The sequence below is a fragment of the Lithobates pipiens genome, unplaced genomic scaffold, assembly GCF_037356315.1.
Source record: "Lithobates pipiens isolate NorthernLeopardFrog02 unplaced genomic scaffold, aLitPip1_a1.2 Scaffold_27, whole genome shotgun sequence".
NCBI classification, from domain to species: Eukaryota; Metazoa; Chordata; class Amphibia; order Anura; family Ranidae; genus Lithobates; species Lithobates pipiens.
Genome location: NW_027507788.1, coordinates 182,141,852 through 182,160,916, shown reverse-complemented (window position 1 = coordinate 182,160,916; position 19,065 = coordinate 182,141,852). Strand labels below are relative to the sequence as shown.

The 19,065-nt window shown below is 43.7% G+C and overlaps 1 protein-coding gene across 2 annotated transcripts in view; it reads right to left on the bottom strand.

Annotated features, from left to right (window-relative positions):
• Positions 1-19,065, bottom strand: part of MASP2 (MBL associated serine protease 2) — a 96,711-nt gene that overhangs the window by 17,698 nt on the left and 59,948 nt on the right. For both annotated transcript variants that reach the window (XM_077457979.1, XM_077457980.1), the window contains exons 5-7: positions 16,419-16,612; positions 11,571-11,718; positions 4,728-4,846 (exon numbers count right to left, since the gene is read on the bottom strand). In XM_077457979.1, the coding sequence (XP_077314105.1) occupies positions 4,728-4,846; positions 11,571-11,718; positions 16,419-16,612 (461 nt within the window). The remainder of the gene's footprint in view (positions 1-4,727; positions 4,847-11,570; positions 11,719-16,418; positions 16,613-19,065) is intronic.

Genomic DNA, 19,065 nt, shown 5'->3' with positions numbered 1-19,065 from the left:
GTGCTACAGCGCTAAAAATAGTGCCTGTGTAGCGCCTCAAAAAGCCAGCCCCTTTCACTCCGGTGTGAAAGCCCGAGGGCTTTCACACTGGAGCGGTGCGCTAGCAGGACGGTAAAAAAAGTCTTGCTAGCCGCATCTTCGGAGCGGTGAAAGGAGTGGTGTATTCAACGCTCCTAAACCGCTCCTACCCATTGAAATCAATGGGACAGTGCAGCTATAACACCGGCAAAGCACCGCTGCAGCAGCGCTTTGTGGGCGGTTTTAACCCTTTTTCGGATGCTAGCGGGGGTTAAAACGACCCCGCTAGCGGCCGCAGACCGCCGCTAAAATGAGGGTAAAGCGCCATTAAAAATAGCGCCGCTTTACCGCCGATGGCCGCACCGCCCCAGTGTGAAAGGGGCCTTACATCTCTAAATTTTAATTTTACAATCTTTTTAATTAAATAACTACTCTATTGAAACTTCCTACTCATAGGCCTACCTCTCCATAGACTATCCCCCTCTTCTGTCTATCATGAATGCTGCTGCCAAACTCATCTACCCAACCAACTGCTCAGTGTCTGCCACCCCTCCCCACGATTCCCTACACTGGCTTCCAATCGCCCAGCAAATTAAATTCAAAATACTACCTACACCATACAAAGCCATTCTCAACTCACTACCTCAGTCTCCTACTCTTGCTGCCTTCAGTTGATCCCTGAAAACTCATCTCTTCAGGGAAGCCTATCACACCACCAACTAATCTTTTATCACTTCCATTGGCTCATTCCCCACAGTTACAACCTTTTCTACCACTTACTCCACCTTATTAGATTGTAAGCTCTTATGAGATGGGCCCTCTTTACTCTCATGTATTTTATTATATTGTAACTGTACTGTCTGCCTTTTATATTGTAAAGCGCTACATAAACTGTTGGCGCTATATAAATCCTGTATTGTAATAAGTACAACTTGTGTTTGTCACTTGGGATCGCATGCAAATTACTTCTAACAGATTTCTTTTTAATAAATGAAATTTAAATTCATTAAGTAATTAAATTATGTTACCCTAAATATTCTTTTTCTACAGTGGGGGAAAAAAGTATGTGATCCCCTGCTGATTTTGTACATTTGCCCACTGGCAAAGAAATGATCAGTTTATAATGTTAATGCCAGGTTTATTTTAACATTGAGAGACAAAATAACAGCAAAAATATCCAGAAAAACGCATTTCAAAAAAGTTATACATTTATTTGCATTTTAATGAGTGAAATAAGTATTTAATCCCCTATCAATCAACACAATTTCTGGCTGCCAGAAATTGGTATCACACTACGATGCGAAGAACTGAAATCTTGCAGCGCCCGCAAGGTCCACCTACTCCAGAAAGCACATGTACAGGCCCGTTTTAAGTTTGCTAATGAACATCTGAATGATTCAGAGGAGAACTGGGTGAAAGTGTTGTGGTCAGATGAGACCAATATCGAGCTCTTTAGCATCAACTCAACTCGCCGGGTTTGGAAGACCAGTGCCCACTAATGCAGCCTCACCCATGTCCATCAATGCAGCGTGACCAGTGCCCACCAATGCAGCCACACCTGTGTCCATCATTGCAGCCTCACCAGTGCAGCCTCAAATGTGTCCATCATTGCAGCCTCACCAGTGCAGCCTCAACTGTGTCCATCATTGCAGCCTCACCAGTGCAGCCTCAACTGTGTCCATCATTGCAGCCTTACCAGTGCAGCCTCACCTGTGTCCATCATTGCAGCTTCACCCATGCAGCCTCACCTGTGTCCATCATTGGAGCCTCACCCGTGTCCATCATTGCAGCCTCACCTGCGTCCATCATTGCAGCCTCACCCGTGCAGCCTCACCTGTGCCCGTCATTGCAACCTCACCAGTGCAGCCTCACCTGCATCCATCATTGCAGCCTCACCTGCATCCATCATCGCAGCCTCACCCGTGCATCCTCACCTGTGCCCGTCATTGCAGCCTCACCAGTGCAGCCTCACCTGTGTCCATCATTGTAGCCTTACCTGTGCAGCCTCTACCAGTGCAGCAATACCTGTGTCCATCATTGCAGCCTTACATGTGCAGAGGGAGTGGCCAGATCTAAATTGCGATCCAATACCAGGGCGCATTCTGTCTGGCACCAGTGCGTGGTCAGGAGGGCGGGGCTGTGTGTGATGACATGCAGACTGCAATTCTAATCTAAGCTGTTACAGTGGGCAAACCCCACTCTGTGGTCAAGCCGGCTCTTCTCAATGAGTCTTCCGCTATGATGATCCAGCCGCCCCCTTTCTTCCTCCACGCTGTCTTCCTCTGAGAGAACGGCTCCCATTCAACACTGATCCTCCTCCCGGCTAATCAGGTCCTGAGACCCGTCACCCGATTGGCTGAAAGGACAGGTGATCCTATTGGATGCCTAGGAGGAGGAGGGAGGAGACGCACACTGGAAGCTCCCGTGATGCAGAGGAGAAGGAGGAGATGCCTGCCACGCATCGCAGTAGGAGCCCTGCCTGCCCGGAACCTAGATCCTAGATGGGTTAAGTGCAGAGCTAGACGGCCAACCACAGGACATGGGGGGGGTGATGACCCGATGGAGCCACCGACCGGGGGTGGTTGTTTTCGACCCCCCCCAAAAAAAAAGCTGCCCTTGAGCCCTTCGGGTGCTTCTGAGTGTCTCTGGGTGTTTTTGGGTACTTCTGAGCATGTCTGAATATTCCTGAAAATGTCTGAATGTTTCTGAATACCTATGAATATTTTTGCATATTTGTGAATGCCTTGGGATAACTTAGATGTTGACGCATTGAGTGTATTGATGCTGTTACTGTTTGGAATGGTGTTTTTGATTTTGGTTTTTGTTGGTTTGTGCTTGTTATGTAAAAAAATGTAAATCTGAGTAGAGAAAAAAAAATACATGTTTTCTCTGCAGCAAAATGCATTTCCCTGTACTACAAGAATTATGCCCTGTACACAAGGTCGGACTTTCCGATGGAAAATGTGCGATCGGATTTTGATGTCAGAAAATCCGATCGTATGTGGGCTCCATCGGACTTTTTCCGTCTGAATTTCCGACACACAAAGTTTGAGAGCTGGATCTAAAATTTTCTGACAGCAAAATCCGATCGTTTAAATTCCAATCGTGTGTAGACAATTCCGACGGACAAAGTGCCACGCATGCTCAGAATAAATCACGAGATGAGAGCTATTGGCTACTGCCCTCTTTATAGTCCTGTCGTACGTGGTTTGCGACACCGCGTTCTGAACGATCGCATTTTCTGACAACTTTGTGCGACCGTGTGTATGCAAGACAAGTTTGGGCCAAAATCCGTCGGAAAAAATATGATTGATTTTGTTGTCGGAATGTCCAACCGTGTGTATGGGGCATTAACCAAAATGTAATCTCTGCTTACAGGGCTAGGTGGTGATTTACTAAAGCAAGAAGTCACCGCATTGCTGCATGTCTCTATGGCTCTTGGTCACTAATGTTTTATATGATGCAATATTGAACAGGTCAGTCAGCGGTCTGCTATATTTAACTCTTTACCAGCCACTAGGGATCTCTCTATCTTACCTTAAATTCATAGGTGTGCAGCAGCCAAATCAAATTTGTTGAACATCCCTGTTTATGTAGTATACAGGGATTTGAAGAATGGCTTTATAAAACCAAACCATAAAGACAGTTATTTTCTGCACAGTATCTAGACATAGCACAGAGGAAACTTGGGACTACCAATAAAACCGACAGAGGCCCCTTTATTGATAGTCCCAAGTCTCCTCTGAGTCTCCCAAGTCTCCTCCTCCTCACAGCAAAAAGAAGACAAAAAAAAGTGTAAACATAATGGGGGCAGTGTAACAGATTTATAATAACTGGATCAAAAGTGAAGCTGTAAAATCCCTGCAATCGTACCCGCCGGCCATGCCCATCAGGTCCCCTGCTGTGCAGAGGGCAGACTTGTGCCCTCTGGTGGCTGAAACCAATTAGGACGTAACCGTACGGGATTTCACTATGGAGAACCATTTTGCCGCAGTATATCTGTGTGACACGGTCGGCAAGTGGTTAAACAGATTATATCAGGAGACCCCAGAATCAGGTTGCTTTGAGCTGATCTTATTAACATCTGCTCTGAGTCTCACAATCTAAAGCAATCATTGCTGGTTTGGGCATAGAGGGCTGCAAATATGTACCTTGATCCTCCAGTTCCAAGAGTCTATGTGTTTTTGAGGAGAAATGGACTTGAATCCAAAGCAAGACCACTCCAATGGTCCCCAAGGTACACACCTCTCAAATCGCTTGCTGATGACGTCATTACGACGAAACGTACGTCGAGGCGCATTCCAGTCACATCGTTTGGTCCGAACTTTTGGTTCCCGAGATCCAAGGGGTGGAACGCACGCCAATTCAAGCAGCAGAAGCAGCAGGGCTAGGTTCCAACTCGCCCGGTCTGATACGTTCGTTCCCTCTAGTGCCGAGGCATTGGCACTTTTAAAGTAAGAGGCCATTTGGCTATTTTTGTTTTTTATGTTATTTTAAATAAAACACACCTCTCAAAGTAGTAGTGCTCCTTTAAAAGCCATGGCCCATAGGCAAGAGGCCACCCTGCAGTCCCCTCCTAAAGCCCCCTGTCCTTTTTGGGTCTGTCACATTCAACTTTTGCTGGTTATAAACTGATCTGAGCAGTTGTCATTTTTTACTTCACTCGACATGGCAGAAACCTGGCTTACGTGACCACTAAAGGTACCCACCTCTACGATCGTGTATCCATTTTCGCAAGTAAGTGCCAAGCGATCCTTTACAACATACGTTTTCTTTACAGGCGTAAAATGTCCTCTGGGTGGCAGCACTGGATCGGGACATGGAAGCGCTAATCGCGGAGAAAGAGAAAAAGAAAAGTGATTTTTTTTTTTTTTTTTTTTTTTTACCCTTGAGTTAACCAGCTACACTGTGACAAGCAGATCTGTCCATTGCTTTAGAAGTGAATAGATGACTTATCAGCCCCATTCAAACAAACAAGAATATCTTAACACAAATGTAATTATTGGATTAGAACAAGCCCCTCTGTCTGCTCCTGACCTTGGAGCATTTCTAACAGAGAAAGGAGCCAGATATGTATCATTAATTACAGCCCAGTGGGCTGCAGAGCTGCCAGGAAGCGTGGCCTGCCAGTTAAGTGAATTACACGGACTGCACGGGGCCTGTGAAAACTCTCTTTATCCAACCCAAGAAAAATATAATATAACCAGTGTGTTAACAGCAGCCAGCAACCCTCATAAATCATGGAGCTGGGTGTAGTAGAGTGCAGCTTCTGTTTTCACTTTTCACCGCTTTGTAGTTGATTTCAATTAAATCTACAAAGTTTTGCGTCAATAAATTAAAAACAATGGTGGCTTTCTATGTGCTCACCATTTATTTTTTTAGACAAATTTTATGATAGCAAATATTACTTTTAATTCCTCATATACTGTATATATGTACAGTGCCTTGCGAAAGTATTCGGCCAACTTGAACTTTTCAACCTTTTGCCACATTTCAGGCTTCAAACATAAAGATATAACATTTTAATTTTTTGTAAAAAAACACCAACAAGTGGGTGTTTATAATATATATATATATATATATATATATATATATACATACACAATATTCAATGATTCTAGGGTCACGTGCATAAAATAAATACAAAAAAATAGCGTTGACTTTGTATCATGCACTAGAGATTGACATTGTTGTGATCTGTACTTTGCATAATTTTCCTCTGCAGTATTTTTTTCCTCCCCTTTAGATGACCTTAGCCCCTGTACACACGGTCGGAGATTTTGCCAACCAAATCCGTCGGATTTTGCCCGTCGGATTTAGTCCGACGGATTGTGTCCGAAACTGTTGCATACACACGGTCGGGCAAAGTTGGCGAAAAATCCGATCTTTCAGAACGTGATGACGTAATTTCGTTACGATGGGACTACATTCAGGCTAGTAGCCAATAGCTTTGATGTAGGAATTTGATCTGAGCATGCGTGGCACTTGGTCCGATGAAAATGCTCTACACATGATCGGATTAGGTCCGTCCGGCCCAGTTGGTCGGGAAATATTTCCAACATGTTGGAAAATTGGGTCGGACGGAGATTCAGACGGGAATCAGTCCTATGCATACCACACACAGTCGGATTATCTGACGACACGGTCCGATAAGACTCATTCCGTCAGATTCTCCGACCGCGTGTACAAGGGCTTAGACTGATGGCCAGCATCATTCAACCCACTTCCTCTAAGCCTGAGTCATCCTGGACCTGGCCCAAGCATGTGACTGGACAGTGAAAGAAGAAGAAGTCCATCCCTGCTGTACAGAACTGCAAGATGCTGATACTAATGCCCAGTAAACACGACCGGATTTTACGACAACAAATGTTGGGTGTGAGCTTCTTGGCTCGAGTATTTGTTCCATCGAACATTTGTTGTCGGACTTTCCACCAACAAATGTTGGCTAGCAGGTTCTCAAATTTTCGGCAAAAAAATGTTTTGTTGTTGGACTTTCCGATCGCGTGTACACAAGTCCATCGCACAAAAGTCCACGCAAGGCTCGGAATCAAGGACGAGCCGGAAGCACTAAAACTAACGTTTGTAATGGAGATATCACATGACTATTGAACTTCCTTTTTATCGGCTCACAGTACGTCTTGTTTTTATTGGCTCGCTGTACGTCACTACGTTCGTAATTATTGGCCAAAATTTGTGTGAACGTATGTATGGAAGACAAGTTGGAGCCAACAACATTCAAACAAAATTCCACAGTTTTGTTGTCGTAAAGTCCGATCGTGTGAACGGGGCATAATGCCGCATACACACGACCGGACTTTCCAGCAGACTAGGTCTGACGGACTTTCGGCGGAGTTCCGACTGACTTTTTCTGAACGAACAGACTTGGCCACACACCAACGGACTAAGTCTGTTCGAATATCCATTTGTTTTGAACGTGATGACGTAAGACGGGACTAAAAAAGTAAGCTCAATAGCCAGTAGCCAATAGCTTCCCTTGCGTCGTATTTGTTCCGTCGGACCAGCATACAGATGAACGGTTTTCCCGATAGAAATTGAATCCGTCAGACAGATTTGAAGCGTGTTCTATTTCTAGGTCCGTCAGATTTTTTAAGAAAAAAATTATCACATCAGCCCACACATGATAGGATTGTCCGATGGACTGATTCCGTCGGACCTAGTCTGCCGGAAAGTCCGGTCGTGTGTACGTGGCATAAGTCATAATCAGGTACTTACACTGCATGTATCTAATAAAATAAATGTATTGATGTAAAGTGGAGGAAAAGCCTAAAACTAACTATTATAAGAAACATTCCTTCCCCTTACCCTTCTTATAATGTATACCCTGTGTACTTACCTTCACCTTTCATAACATGTTACATGTTAAACCCATATTCCGGGGGTAATATATAACATGTTATGAAAGGACTGGCCTCTACTCCCTCCCCCGCTTTGACAGCTAGTGGGGGGATCTTCTTCCCTTGCTAGCTGTCACAATTAAAAAAAAAATGTGGCTGTGCAGAGCTCTGTCCACACCCGGTCGCAACACTAATGCCGCGTACACACGATCGGAATTCTCATCGTAAAAAGCTCTGATGGTTTTCCCGTCAGAATTCCGACGGAATTCCGCTCAAACTGTCTTGCCTACACACGGTCACACCAAATTCCAACCGCCAAGAACGTGGTGACATACAGTATGTACGACGGGACTAGAAAAAGGAAGTTCAATACCCAGTAGCCAATAGCTTCCATCTCGTAGTTGAATCTGAGCATGTGTGAGTTTTTGCGTGTCGGAATTGCATACACACGATTGGAATTTCCGATAGAAAGTTTTTTCATCTGGAAAATTGAGAACATGCTCTCAAATTATTGATGGCGGGAATTCGGCCAGCTAAATTCCAATGGAAAAAACACACGGTCGCATTTTCCGATGAAAAGCTCTCATCGGTCTTTTGCTGGCCGAAATTCCGAACGTGTGTACGCGGCATCATTCTCAGTGTTCTGTGAATGGAAAACTACAAGCTTGTAGTCCTCGATGATTTACTGCGGCGCTATGAGTGCTACAGGTGTGCAACTACTGATCACTGGTGCAATACTTTATAGGCTCCTGCAACAAAAAAATAATAGTTTCATAGTTAGTAAGGTTGAATAAAGACACCAGTCCAACCTGAGTGTCTACAATTGTCCCTATGCCTGTACTTTACACACTCACATTGGTCCCTACCCACAATCCAAGGTCCCCATTCATATACTAGTGCCAATTTTGGACAGACGCCAATTAACCTACCTGCATGTCTTTGGTTTGTGGGAGGAAATCGGAGTACCCGGAGGAAACCCACACAGGCACAGGGAGAACATGCAAACTCCAGGCAGGTAGTGTCATGGTTGGGATTCGAACCAGTGACCCTTCTTACTGCTAGGTGAGAGTGCCAACCACTACACCACTGTGCCGCCTACATATTTTTACCAGCAAAAAAAAAAAAAAAAAAAAAGTGTATTTATTATTTTTTATCAAAACGTGAACTTATGCTTTCATCTGGTCTGGTCACTTTATCCTGCAGTTCCATTTCCCCTTTTGTAAGGGGGCGCTTGACAATGGCTGTGAATTCCCAGAGTTGTGATGTAACCCATAGGCTCACATGGCTCAGCTGTTGTCAGCGCTCCCTCCTTTCCCCTGCAGCATCTGCTGACACGGGGGAGCTGAAGCTGTGAGATCACATGACTGGCCCGGAGTTGAATAAAAAGAGGTAAGTACATGTTTTTATTTTTTTATACAGGGTATACAGGATACGTAGGAGGCGGAGGAGGGGGCTTTTTTAAGAATAGTTATGTTAGGCTTTTTTTCCATTTCAATGATTACAATAATTTGCTTTATTTTACATATACTTAGAGTTCAATGGAATGCATGTTAGATGCACTGCAGCGGACCACCCTTGTGTAAATGGGTGCTGCAGTTATACTTATTAAAACATGGTGCAATGCATTGCTGCTTCATTTATTCTGTATTTTGCCAACATAACGCAACTCACAGATGTGAACAATCTGTGTGTTGTGGTGTGCTGTTTAAAAAAAAATGCATGCCTGTTTTTTGCGCATTTTGGTGCCATGGCAACCCATTCAAAACAAATGGACTTCTCTACAACAACACGTTAACCACTTCCTACCCCACCCATAGTCAATTGACGTCCGCAGGAGGGATCTCCCATCCTGGGCGGGCATCATATGACGCCATGGGCTTCCCGGCCATCTTGGGGGCGCATGTCCGCCGGGCACCTGCGTTTGCTGGTAATAGAGCCAGGGTGCGGATCTGTGTGTGTGTAAACACACAGATCCACGTCCTTTTAGGGGAGAGGAGACCAATCGTGTGTGTTCCCAGTACAGAGGAACACCGATCGGTCTCCTCCCCTTGTGAGTCCCCTCCCCCTACAGTTAGAATCACTCCCTAGGTAACACATTTAACCCCTTGATCACCCCCTAGTGTTAACCCCTTCCCAGCCAGTGACATTTATACAGTAATCAGTGCATTTTTATAGCAGTGATCGCTGTATAAATGTGAATGGTCCCAAAATAGTGTCAAAAGTGTCCGATGTGTCCGCCACAATGTCACAGTCATGATAAAAGATCGCCGCCATTACTAGTAAAAAATAAATAAATAAAATGCCCCTATTGTTGTAGGCGCTATAACTTTTGTGCAATATACGCTTATTCCGATTTTTTTAACCAAAAATATGTAGAAGAATACAAATCGGCCAAAAACGGAGGAAAAAACATAAAATTTTAATTGGGATCTTTACTATAGCAAAAAGTAAAAAATATTGTTTTTTCAAACTTGTCATTCTTCTTTTGTTGATAGCGCAAGAAATAAAAAACGCAGAGATGATGAAATACAACAAAAAGAAAGCTAAATTTGTGGGAGAAAAAAATGATAAAAATTTCCTTTGGGTACAGTGTTGCATAACTGCGCAATTGTCATTCAAAATGCAACAGCGCTGAAAACTGGAAATTGGCCTGGGCAGAAAGGGGGTGAAAATGCCCTGTATTGAAGTCGTTATTGCACCACAGATGTGCAATTTCGACCTTGCAATACCAGATTTCAGCAGCACAGCTGACCTTGTTTATTGAACGTCTAAAGCCTCATACACACAATCGGACTTTGTACAAACTTTCCCGTGGATTTTTGTACAAAGGGCGTCGGCCGTGAACTTGTATTGCATACACACGGCAGGACTTTTTCAGCCAACTTTCACCAAATCACGTGGTTTTTCTGCTCTTTACCGCCACCTTTGGTCAACTTCTGTATTGTTGTCTGATCTTTTGCATTGGTTCTGAGCATGTGTGTTTGTACTTTGTACAAAAGTCCTATGGTTTTCTGTACACACGATCAGACTTTGCTCATCAGACTTTTGTTGCTAGAAAGTTTGTCCATTCGCACAGCCAACAAAAGTCCGAAAACCGAAAAAGTTTGTCTGATGGAGCGTACACACGGTCGGATGTTGCCTTAAAACAGCTAATTTGCATGTTTGTTGACAAAAAGTAATATCGTGTGTATGGGCCTTTAGGCAACAACTGTCCCATGTAGACCTACAGCTACTAATTGAATTTAAAAAAGAAAGGCTCTGGGAAAATGGCAAATTTTAAGTCCCATACACACTTCAGATTTACCAAAACCATGTAGTGCAAGGGCCTGCCTGATTACATACACCAGCCTTTCTCAACCTTTTCAACACAGAGGAACCCTTGAAATCATTCTCCAGTCTCAAGGAACCCCTGATAAAAATTAGAAATCTACAACTCATGATACATTAATGTGATGGTCAGTGGGAAGAATGGTCCTTACACTTGTGGTCATTGGGAAGAATTACCTCCTTACAGATAGCTAAAAAGATCAATGGTGTCAGTGGGAACTTATCTGAGAGGCAGAAATGGCCCAATGCTGAAGGAACCCCTAGCAACCTCTGGAGGAACCCTAGGGTTCCACAGAACCCTGGTTGAGAATCACTGGCATACACACTGAAACTCCTAAAGTTTGACCTCTGGGTACAGTGTTGCATAACTGCGCAATTGTCATTCAAAATGCAACAGCGCTGAAAACTGGAAATTGGCCTGGGCAGAAAGGGGGTGAAAATGCCCTGTATTGAAGTCGTTATTGCACTACAGATGTGCAATTTCGACCATTTATTATATGGTTTTGGTAAATCTGAAGGAAAAAATCTGTAGAAAATCTGATAGTGTGTATGGCGCTTAAGAACATTCTTCGGATCTGGAGACTGTAGGTAAGCATAGGATAGGTCTGAATCAACTGGGAATGATAACTGAGGCCAAGGGGTTTAAATTGTTTCACCCAAAACATTTTCCCATTTGAATCCAGTTGAAAAATGTATGCATTTTGGATAAAAGTTGTGTGTATCTTGGGTGGAAACATTTATAAATGGACCCCAAGTCTGTGCAGTGTGGAGATTGGGGGAGGAACTAGATATTCAGTCCACATTACACTCCGTGTTAAGTGAATACTTTTTGGTATATGTTATTTTTAAACCATTAATCAGCATTCTCACCCTTTACTGTGTACTGAAGGTTCCAGCCCGTGTGATGTCCTGATCCATCTGTTGTGAACACAATATCCACTTTATTACTCCTTGTGTCGATCTCTGGTGGTAGTGTCTCTCCACACAGTACAGCGATTTCTTTCCCTTTGGCTGTAATCTGTAAAATCAATGAATTAAATGTTATGCTGTGCAGTAAACATTGTGACTATGCTAAAGTAATTATACTGGGTTTACCTTTATGCCCGCTGAACTTTACCCCCTGCTCTCCTGCAGTTGCAGATCTGACAACACCTAAGAAGGAGACGGCTGCAGCTTATCTCGGCTCTGAGCACTTGACCGAGACAAACAGCAGTGAGAGAAATGCATAGGAAGAGGATATTTGTTAGCTTCTGAGCCAAGACAAGCTGTCATTTTAAATTAGCCATCTCCCTCCTAGCTGTTGTCGGATCTGCCACGGCACGAGGATAGGGGGTACAGTTCTGACCTAATAGTGAGGGTTAGGAAACACCAAACAACATGAGACAGAGTAGTATGTGTACTTTATCCCACAGAGGACAACAAATTTAATTATATAATGATAGTTCTTCTTTAAATAAACACTTACAGTAGTTGGGGTCTAGCAGAAATCTATATAAGGAAAAAACAATTCACCTCCATGGACAATATTTTATTGAGACACAACATACATAGAACACAAAATGAAAGCACCAACTCATCACATGTAAGTATGGTTGGGGTTTAGTATTACCAAAAAAAAAAAAAAAAAATAGCCATCACTTAGACCAACTAAAGGGCACTTCTATGTGTCTGTAGACTGCCTTGGATCCCTCATATGGCATTTTGCCCCTTCCCACTAAATGTACCTTTCTATTGGCCCATTATGGTAATGAGCAGCCTTAGAGAAGGTATGACATTAAAAGAGGTAGGGGGGGGGGACCCTAAAACGCCTACTCACTGCTATCCCTTCCAAAAGGTCTACACAGAACTGCACAGTGTGTGTGAGGATGCCCTGCAGCTGTAGCTTGATGTGGTGGTTTTCACTCCTGGCTTTCAGCTTCTTATCCATGTGTGTTGGTCATCGAGATCTCGCACTGCTGCGCAGCTCTTTTTTGGGCATCATCTTTGGGCTTCTACATTCATCTTTGCCTTGAACCAGGCTCCTCAGTGCGGGGATAATCACATCCCATACTGGTTGTCAGACGGCTTGCCTGCATGCTTCCTGCTTGGGCTCACCACCACCCAGCCTGCTGTCTCCCCCTGATCTGTGCTGCTACAGTCTCTGGATTCCCCCTCAGCTACTCCACTGTGTTCAAAGACATCTATGTAAGTTTTAGCTAATGCTTAAAGCGGGAGTCTGCATTTTTTTTTTTTTAAAGCCAGCAGCTACAAATACTGCAGCTGCTGACTTTTAAAATAGTGACACTTACCTGTCCAGCGCGCCCGCGATGTCGGCACCCAAAGCCGATCTCTCGATCGTCTCTCGGGTGCTGCCGCCGCCATCTTGGGTATGGGAATCGGGAAGTGGAGCCTTTCGGCTTCATTTCCCGGGTTCCCTACTGCGCATGCGCGAGTCGCGCTGCGCAATAAGGATGGACCCGCTGCCTCTGGGAACTGTGTGTTTCCCAGCAGGCAGCGGGGGACTTTCGGAAAGGGGTGTAATCTACGCCCCTTTCCGCAGAGAGCTATCCCGGAAGTGGGTGCAGATACCTGTACTGTACAGGTACCTGCACCCCCTCCCCCCTGAAAGGTGCCAATTGTGGCGCCGGAGGGGGGAAGGGTTCCGATGACCGGAAGGTCCACTTTAGGGTGGACCTCCGCTTTAATAAATACATTTTTAGAATTCATGGTCCAGTGCCTTGGTCAATTGTTTGCAGCCTTAGAGAAGAGTTGGGGCTGGTGCCACTCACTTGAAAACTTGGTCAGCTTTACGTATTAAGGAGCTTTTTGGGGCTTTGGGTGTCCAAGGATGCCATGAAGCAGATCTAAGCTGTGCTTCTTTTTCTGCCTTCCATGCCTACCATAGTTTATCTTAATAAGAATTTTAGGACTGTTACCTTATGCTGCTGTGGTGAATATTCAGTACGCACATGCCTAATTTGTGATTGTTGTGTGCATGACTGGGCAGAAATAGTTTGATGGATGAAGTTTGGAATACCTATTGTGCAAAGATACAGTCAACATAATGTGTTGGTTGGATGTCACACCACTTCCTCAAACTCAATCTTTCTAAAACTGAGCTCACAATATTCACTCCCTTGTTATCTCTCGCCTTGACTTAAGTAATTCCCTGCTCATTGGCCTACCTCTGCGCAGATTATACCCTCTTCAGTCTATCATGACTGCTGCCGCCAGACTCATCCACCTTACCAACCGTTCAGTGTCCACCACCCTTCTCTGCCAATCCCTCTATTGGCTTCCCATTGCCCAACAAATACATTTCAAAACATGAATAATTACATTACAATGCCATTTACATCACCAATCTTGTCTCCAAATATCACCCAAACTATCCTCTCTGCTCCTCCCAGAACCTCCAGCTCTCTAGCTCCCTTGTCTCCTCCGCCTCCTCCTATGCTCATCTCCATGACTTCTCCAGAGCCCTTCCCATCCTCTGGAACTCTTTACCCCTATCTGTCCAACTGTCTCCTACTCTGTCCACTTTTAGGCGATCCCTGAAAACTCATCTCTTCAGGCAAGCCTATCATGTCTTCTGCTAATAACCAAATATTCTCTTCCCCCATTAGATTATCCCTCACAGCTTTTGTTCCACCAGCTCCTCCCTAATAGATTGTAAGTTCCCAGGAGCAGGGCCCTCCGAACCCTCTTGTATTGAATTGTATTGTTGCTGTATTGTATCCTTTATATTGTAAAGTCCTGAGCAAACTGTTGGCACAATATAAATCCTGTATAATTATAATGTGTTCCTAAAATAACTGGTTACTAATGATTGAAAATTTTGTATGGTGTACTCAACAAATGCAGAGAACCATGACCAAATATTGGAAAAGGAGGTTGCTCTTGGCCAATCAGACTGTGCTTTCAGTATTGTTGCTAAATGAAGTATAGTGGGGCTAATTATTAAAATGTACCAGCTAGTTGGGGGTTGTAGTCTTTAGCTTGCCTAGAAAAGTTAAACATGAAATCTGGTTGCTTTAAACCACAGTGCCAGATTTCGGACACTAGCAGAAATAGACCCACCCTAACAAGATGCTTATTTCATGTTTGCAGGGCAGTATTAGAGAACAGAAAGCATAATCTGGTTTCTAAGTGTAACAAGTACTCTCCCCCCTTTTAGATGCCATGGCACGTGGTCCAATATGCCTGGGTTTCATGTACTGTGGTCACATTCATTTTGCATGGGGAGGAGTGTAAAATGTTCTTGGCTTTCACTGGACAGCTTCTGTCAGGTCGAAAATGAAGATTAAACAGTGCACAAACTGGAAAATTACACAAGTCCCCTAGGGAATACCGTATCAAATAACTGAAGTGTCATAGTTATCAAATGGATTTTTGTGCGCTTATGAAAGTGAAGCCATATCAGCAGTATCTATAGATCTGGCTCAGCTCTAAAAAGCAGAAACATTTAAGCACACGTTGGCCAAGATAAATCTTTAAGAGTTTTCTGGCATTTTCATTTCATTTTAAGTTAAACACAAGAGCTGTGAAAGCAATTTTTTTCTGCCTTCGCTAGACATTTTATTTCCAGATAAAATCAAGAACAACCCAAAACAGAATCACACTGTAGTGGTTGATAAATTAGCTGTGGATATTGTACAGGAAATTTACTTTGAAAATGTTATGGTAAATTTTCTGCCAGGAAAAAGTTTGTGTTATTCCCCATACACACGGTCGGACATTCTGTCCACAAAATCCGTCGGATTTTTTCAGATGGATTTGGCCCAAATTTGTCTTGCATACACATGGCCACATAAAGTTGTCGGAATCTACAATCATTCTGAACGAGGTGACGCCAAACACGTACGTCGGGCCAGTAGCCAATAGCTTTCATCTTTGTTTATTCTGAGTGGTACTTTGTCCGTCGGAATTGTCTACACAAAATCGGAATTTATGCGATCGGATTTTGTCGTCAGAAAATTTTAGATCCTGCGTCAGAAAATCCGATGGAAAAAGTCAGATGGAGCCCACACACGGTCGGATTTTCCAACATGATCCGATCGCACATTTTCCATTGGAAAATACGACCATGTGTATGGGGCATATGGGTAAAGGACACAGATCCATAAATGAACAAATGCAGGATATTTAGGCAGCTATATGGGGTACAGACATGCACTATGAAATTGGTAGACCAGTCTTTAAAAAGATGTCTATGTTTTTGTATAACCCAGGTTGACAAATGTAAGGTTTGGTATCCTCTGTGAACTTTTCTTTGGAATAGTTTCATGTTGATCTCAGGTAAAGTCTCCACTATTCTTGGATGACTGTACACCAAATGCTTGAGTGTGTCTGTGGGACATTGTCAGGTACTGATGTTGTTCCAGAAGATCTGGATCACAATTGTCTTTCCAATTCATCCCAAAAGTGTCCAGTAGGGATGAAGCCATGGCTCTGTGGTGGCCACTAAAGTTCCTCCACACAGTAGTCTTTATAGAGTTGCCTTTGTACAAAGGGGGCACAGTCATGCTGGAACACAAAAGGGTCTTCCCCAAACTGTTGCCACAAGGTTAGAAGCCCACAATTGTCAAAAATGTCCATGTGTATATGTAGCATTAAGAGTACTATTCTTTGGAAACACATGAACACAGGGGAAGACCATGCACTTTGGCCATATAGAGGAACTCTAATAACCTTATTACAGCCTATTCGAGAGATTATCCATTGACAGCAATTCCTCACCTGGAGCCGATCATAGGGACACAAGGCATCTGGATGTGACTCAATGTCAAAGTGCACGAACCTCAGAAGAATGGAGAAACCCTCTTCTGCCTGGATGGTGTACTTGCAGTTGGTGAGTTTGGGGTAGATATCCGGAAAGCCTGGGCTTGTAATGTCTCCTGAACTTGTGGTGTACGTCTCATCCCTGCACTGAACTGAGGCAGAGAAATACATTTAAAACAGAAATGGTCATTGGCCCCATTGGGGAAAAAATACAATTTATGAGCTCCCTGGTTTAGTTCTATGCATGTGGAACAATAAAGAAAAGAACCCCCCCCCCCCCCTTTAAAATAATCACATTTTGTTGCTTTACAGGCTGAAATGAAGACAGACACTGTCTGTATTGGATTTCCACCGGACGGTTTGTTTGGTTATGAGGCCAAATAATAAAATTTTAGTCTTATCTGACCATATTACCTTTTTCCTTGTGGCCTCAGAATCTTCAACCTGCATTTAATCACTTTCTTACTGGTCACTTAAACCCCCTTCCTGCCCAGGCCGATTTTCAGCTTTCAGAGCTGTCACTCTTTGACAATTGTGCAGTCAAGCAACACTGTACCCATATGACATTTTTTATCATTTTCTTCACACAAATAGAGCTTTCTTTTGGTGGTATTTTTTTGCTAAAAAAATGAAAAAAGATCGAAAATTTTGAAAAGAAAAAAATAGTTTCATAGTTTGTTATAAAAGTTTGCAAACAGGCTATTTTTCTCCTTCATTGATCTACGCTGATGAGGCTGCATTGATGGGCACTGATGAGGCGGGACACTGGTGGGCACTGATAGGTGACACTGATGAAAACTGGCAGGTGGCACTGGTTGGTGGCACTGATGGGTACTGATGGGTGGCACTGAAATTCACTGATAGGTGGCACTGGTAAGTGACTCTGATAGGCAGCACTGATAGGTGGAACTGATGATAAGGCACCGATAGGCACTGTTTGGTGGCATTGGTGGGTATTGATAAGTGGTACTAATGGGCACTTGTGTGCACTGATAGGCGGCACTGATATGCACTAGTAGGTGGCATTGGTGGACACTGGAAGATGACACTGATGGGCACTGCTTAGTAGCAGTGGGTGTCCGTGTGTGGGACTGATGTCCCTCTGACAGAAGCCGGTAATCTGCTTTTTTTTTCTCCTCACACTGTCAGCATAAGGGAAAAAAAGCCAAATACGATCTTCTGATTATATCGCGTGATCAGCTGTCATTGGCTGACAGCTGATCACATGTTAAGGGGCCCTGGATTGGATCTCATTGCACCTCGCAGGTCGAGTGCAACCGGCGCATGCTCAGGAGGACATACATGCACGCCCTTCCGCCAATTTAGGTCCATGCTGTAGCTGTCTTTCTGGCTATAATGTGGTAGAGAAGAGGTTAAGGTGGTCAGGTGAGACCAAAATGTAATTATTTGGCCTCAACACCAAATGATATGTCTGGCAGAAATCCAATACAGCTCACCATCGAAATAACATAATTTCTCAAGTAAAGCATGAAAGTGATAATATCAGTGTTATGGGAGGTGGAAATATCCTGTTATGTTTCTCTGCAGCAGGGACTGGAGCACTTGTCAGGATAAAAGATAAATGGATAGGGCAAAATACCATCAAATTCTTGTGGAAAATCTGCTCCCCTCTGCTAGAATGTTGTCAATGGGAAGAAGGTTTCCCTTCCATCATGACAATGACCCAAAACACACAGCTACAATGACCGCACAGTGGTTAAAGGAGAAAAAGGTGAATGTCCTTGCATGGCCTAGTCAGAGCCCAGACTAAAACCCCATTGAAAATCTGTGGACTGACTTGAAGACTGCAGTCCACAAACGGTCACCATCAAATTTAACTGAACTTGAGCAGTTCTGCAAAGAAGAGTGGGCAAATATTGCAAACTCTAGATAAGCACAGTTAGTAGAGACATATCCCAACAGACTAAAGACTGTACTTAAAGCAAAATATGGTCCAACAAAATACTGACATAAGGGGGTGATCCTTTTTTCCAACTCAGTGTTTCTGTTTTTGAATTTTTTTTTCTGACATATTGGTGTTATATCTTTCACTTGGATGTTAAAAGTTGCCCTAGTAAATACAGCTGGATAAAAACATTCATTTCATAAATACTTTCAAAATCATTTATGGGTGTTAGATTTGGTAGAGTTATGCTGTGTACACACGACCGGACTTTTCAACGGACTTGGTCTGGCGGACAATCCGACGGACTTTGCAGCAGAGGTACGCCGGACTTTCAAATGGCCACACGCGATCACTCCAAAAGTCAGACGGATTCGAACATGATGACGTAGAATAAGGAAGTTCATAGCCAGTAGCCAGTAGCTGCCCTAGCGTCGGTTTTAGTCCGTTGGACTAACACACAGACGACCGGATTTTTCTACCAGACTCAAGTCCGTCGGAAAGATTTGAAGCCAGTTTTATTTCTAGGTCTGTCGGACTTTTGGGAAGAAAAAGTCTGCTGGAGCCTACACACGAAAGAATTGTCCGACGGACTCTGGTCCACCGGAAAGTCAGATCGTGTGTACGCGGCATAACAATTTTTAATGGGTTTTACTGCTAAGTCTGCCGCTAGAAAAGAAAGAAACTTTTTTCATTAGACAA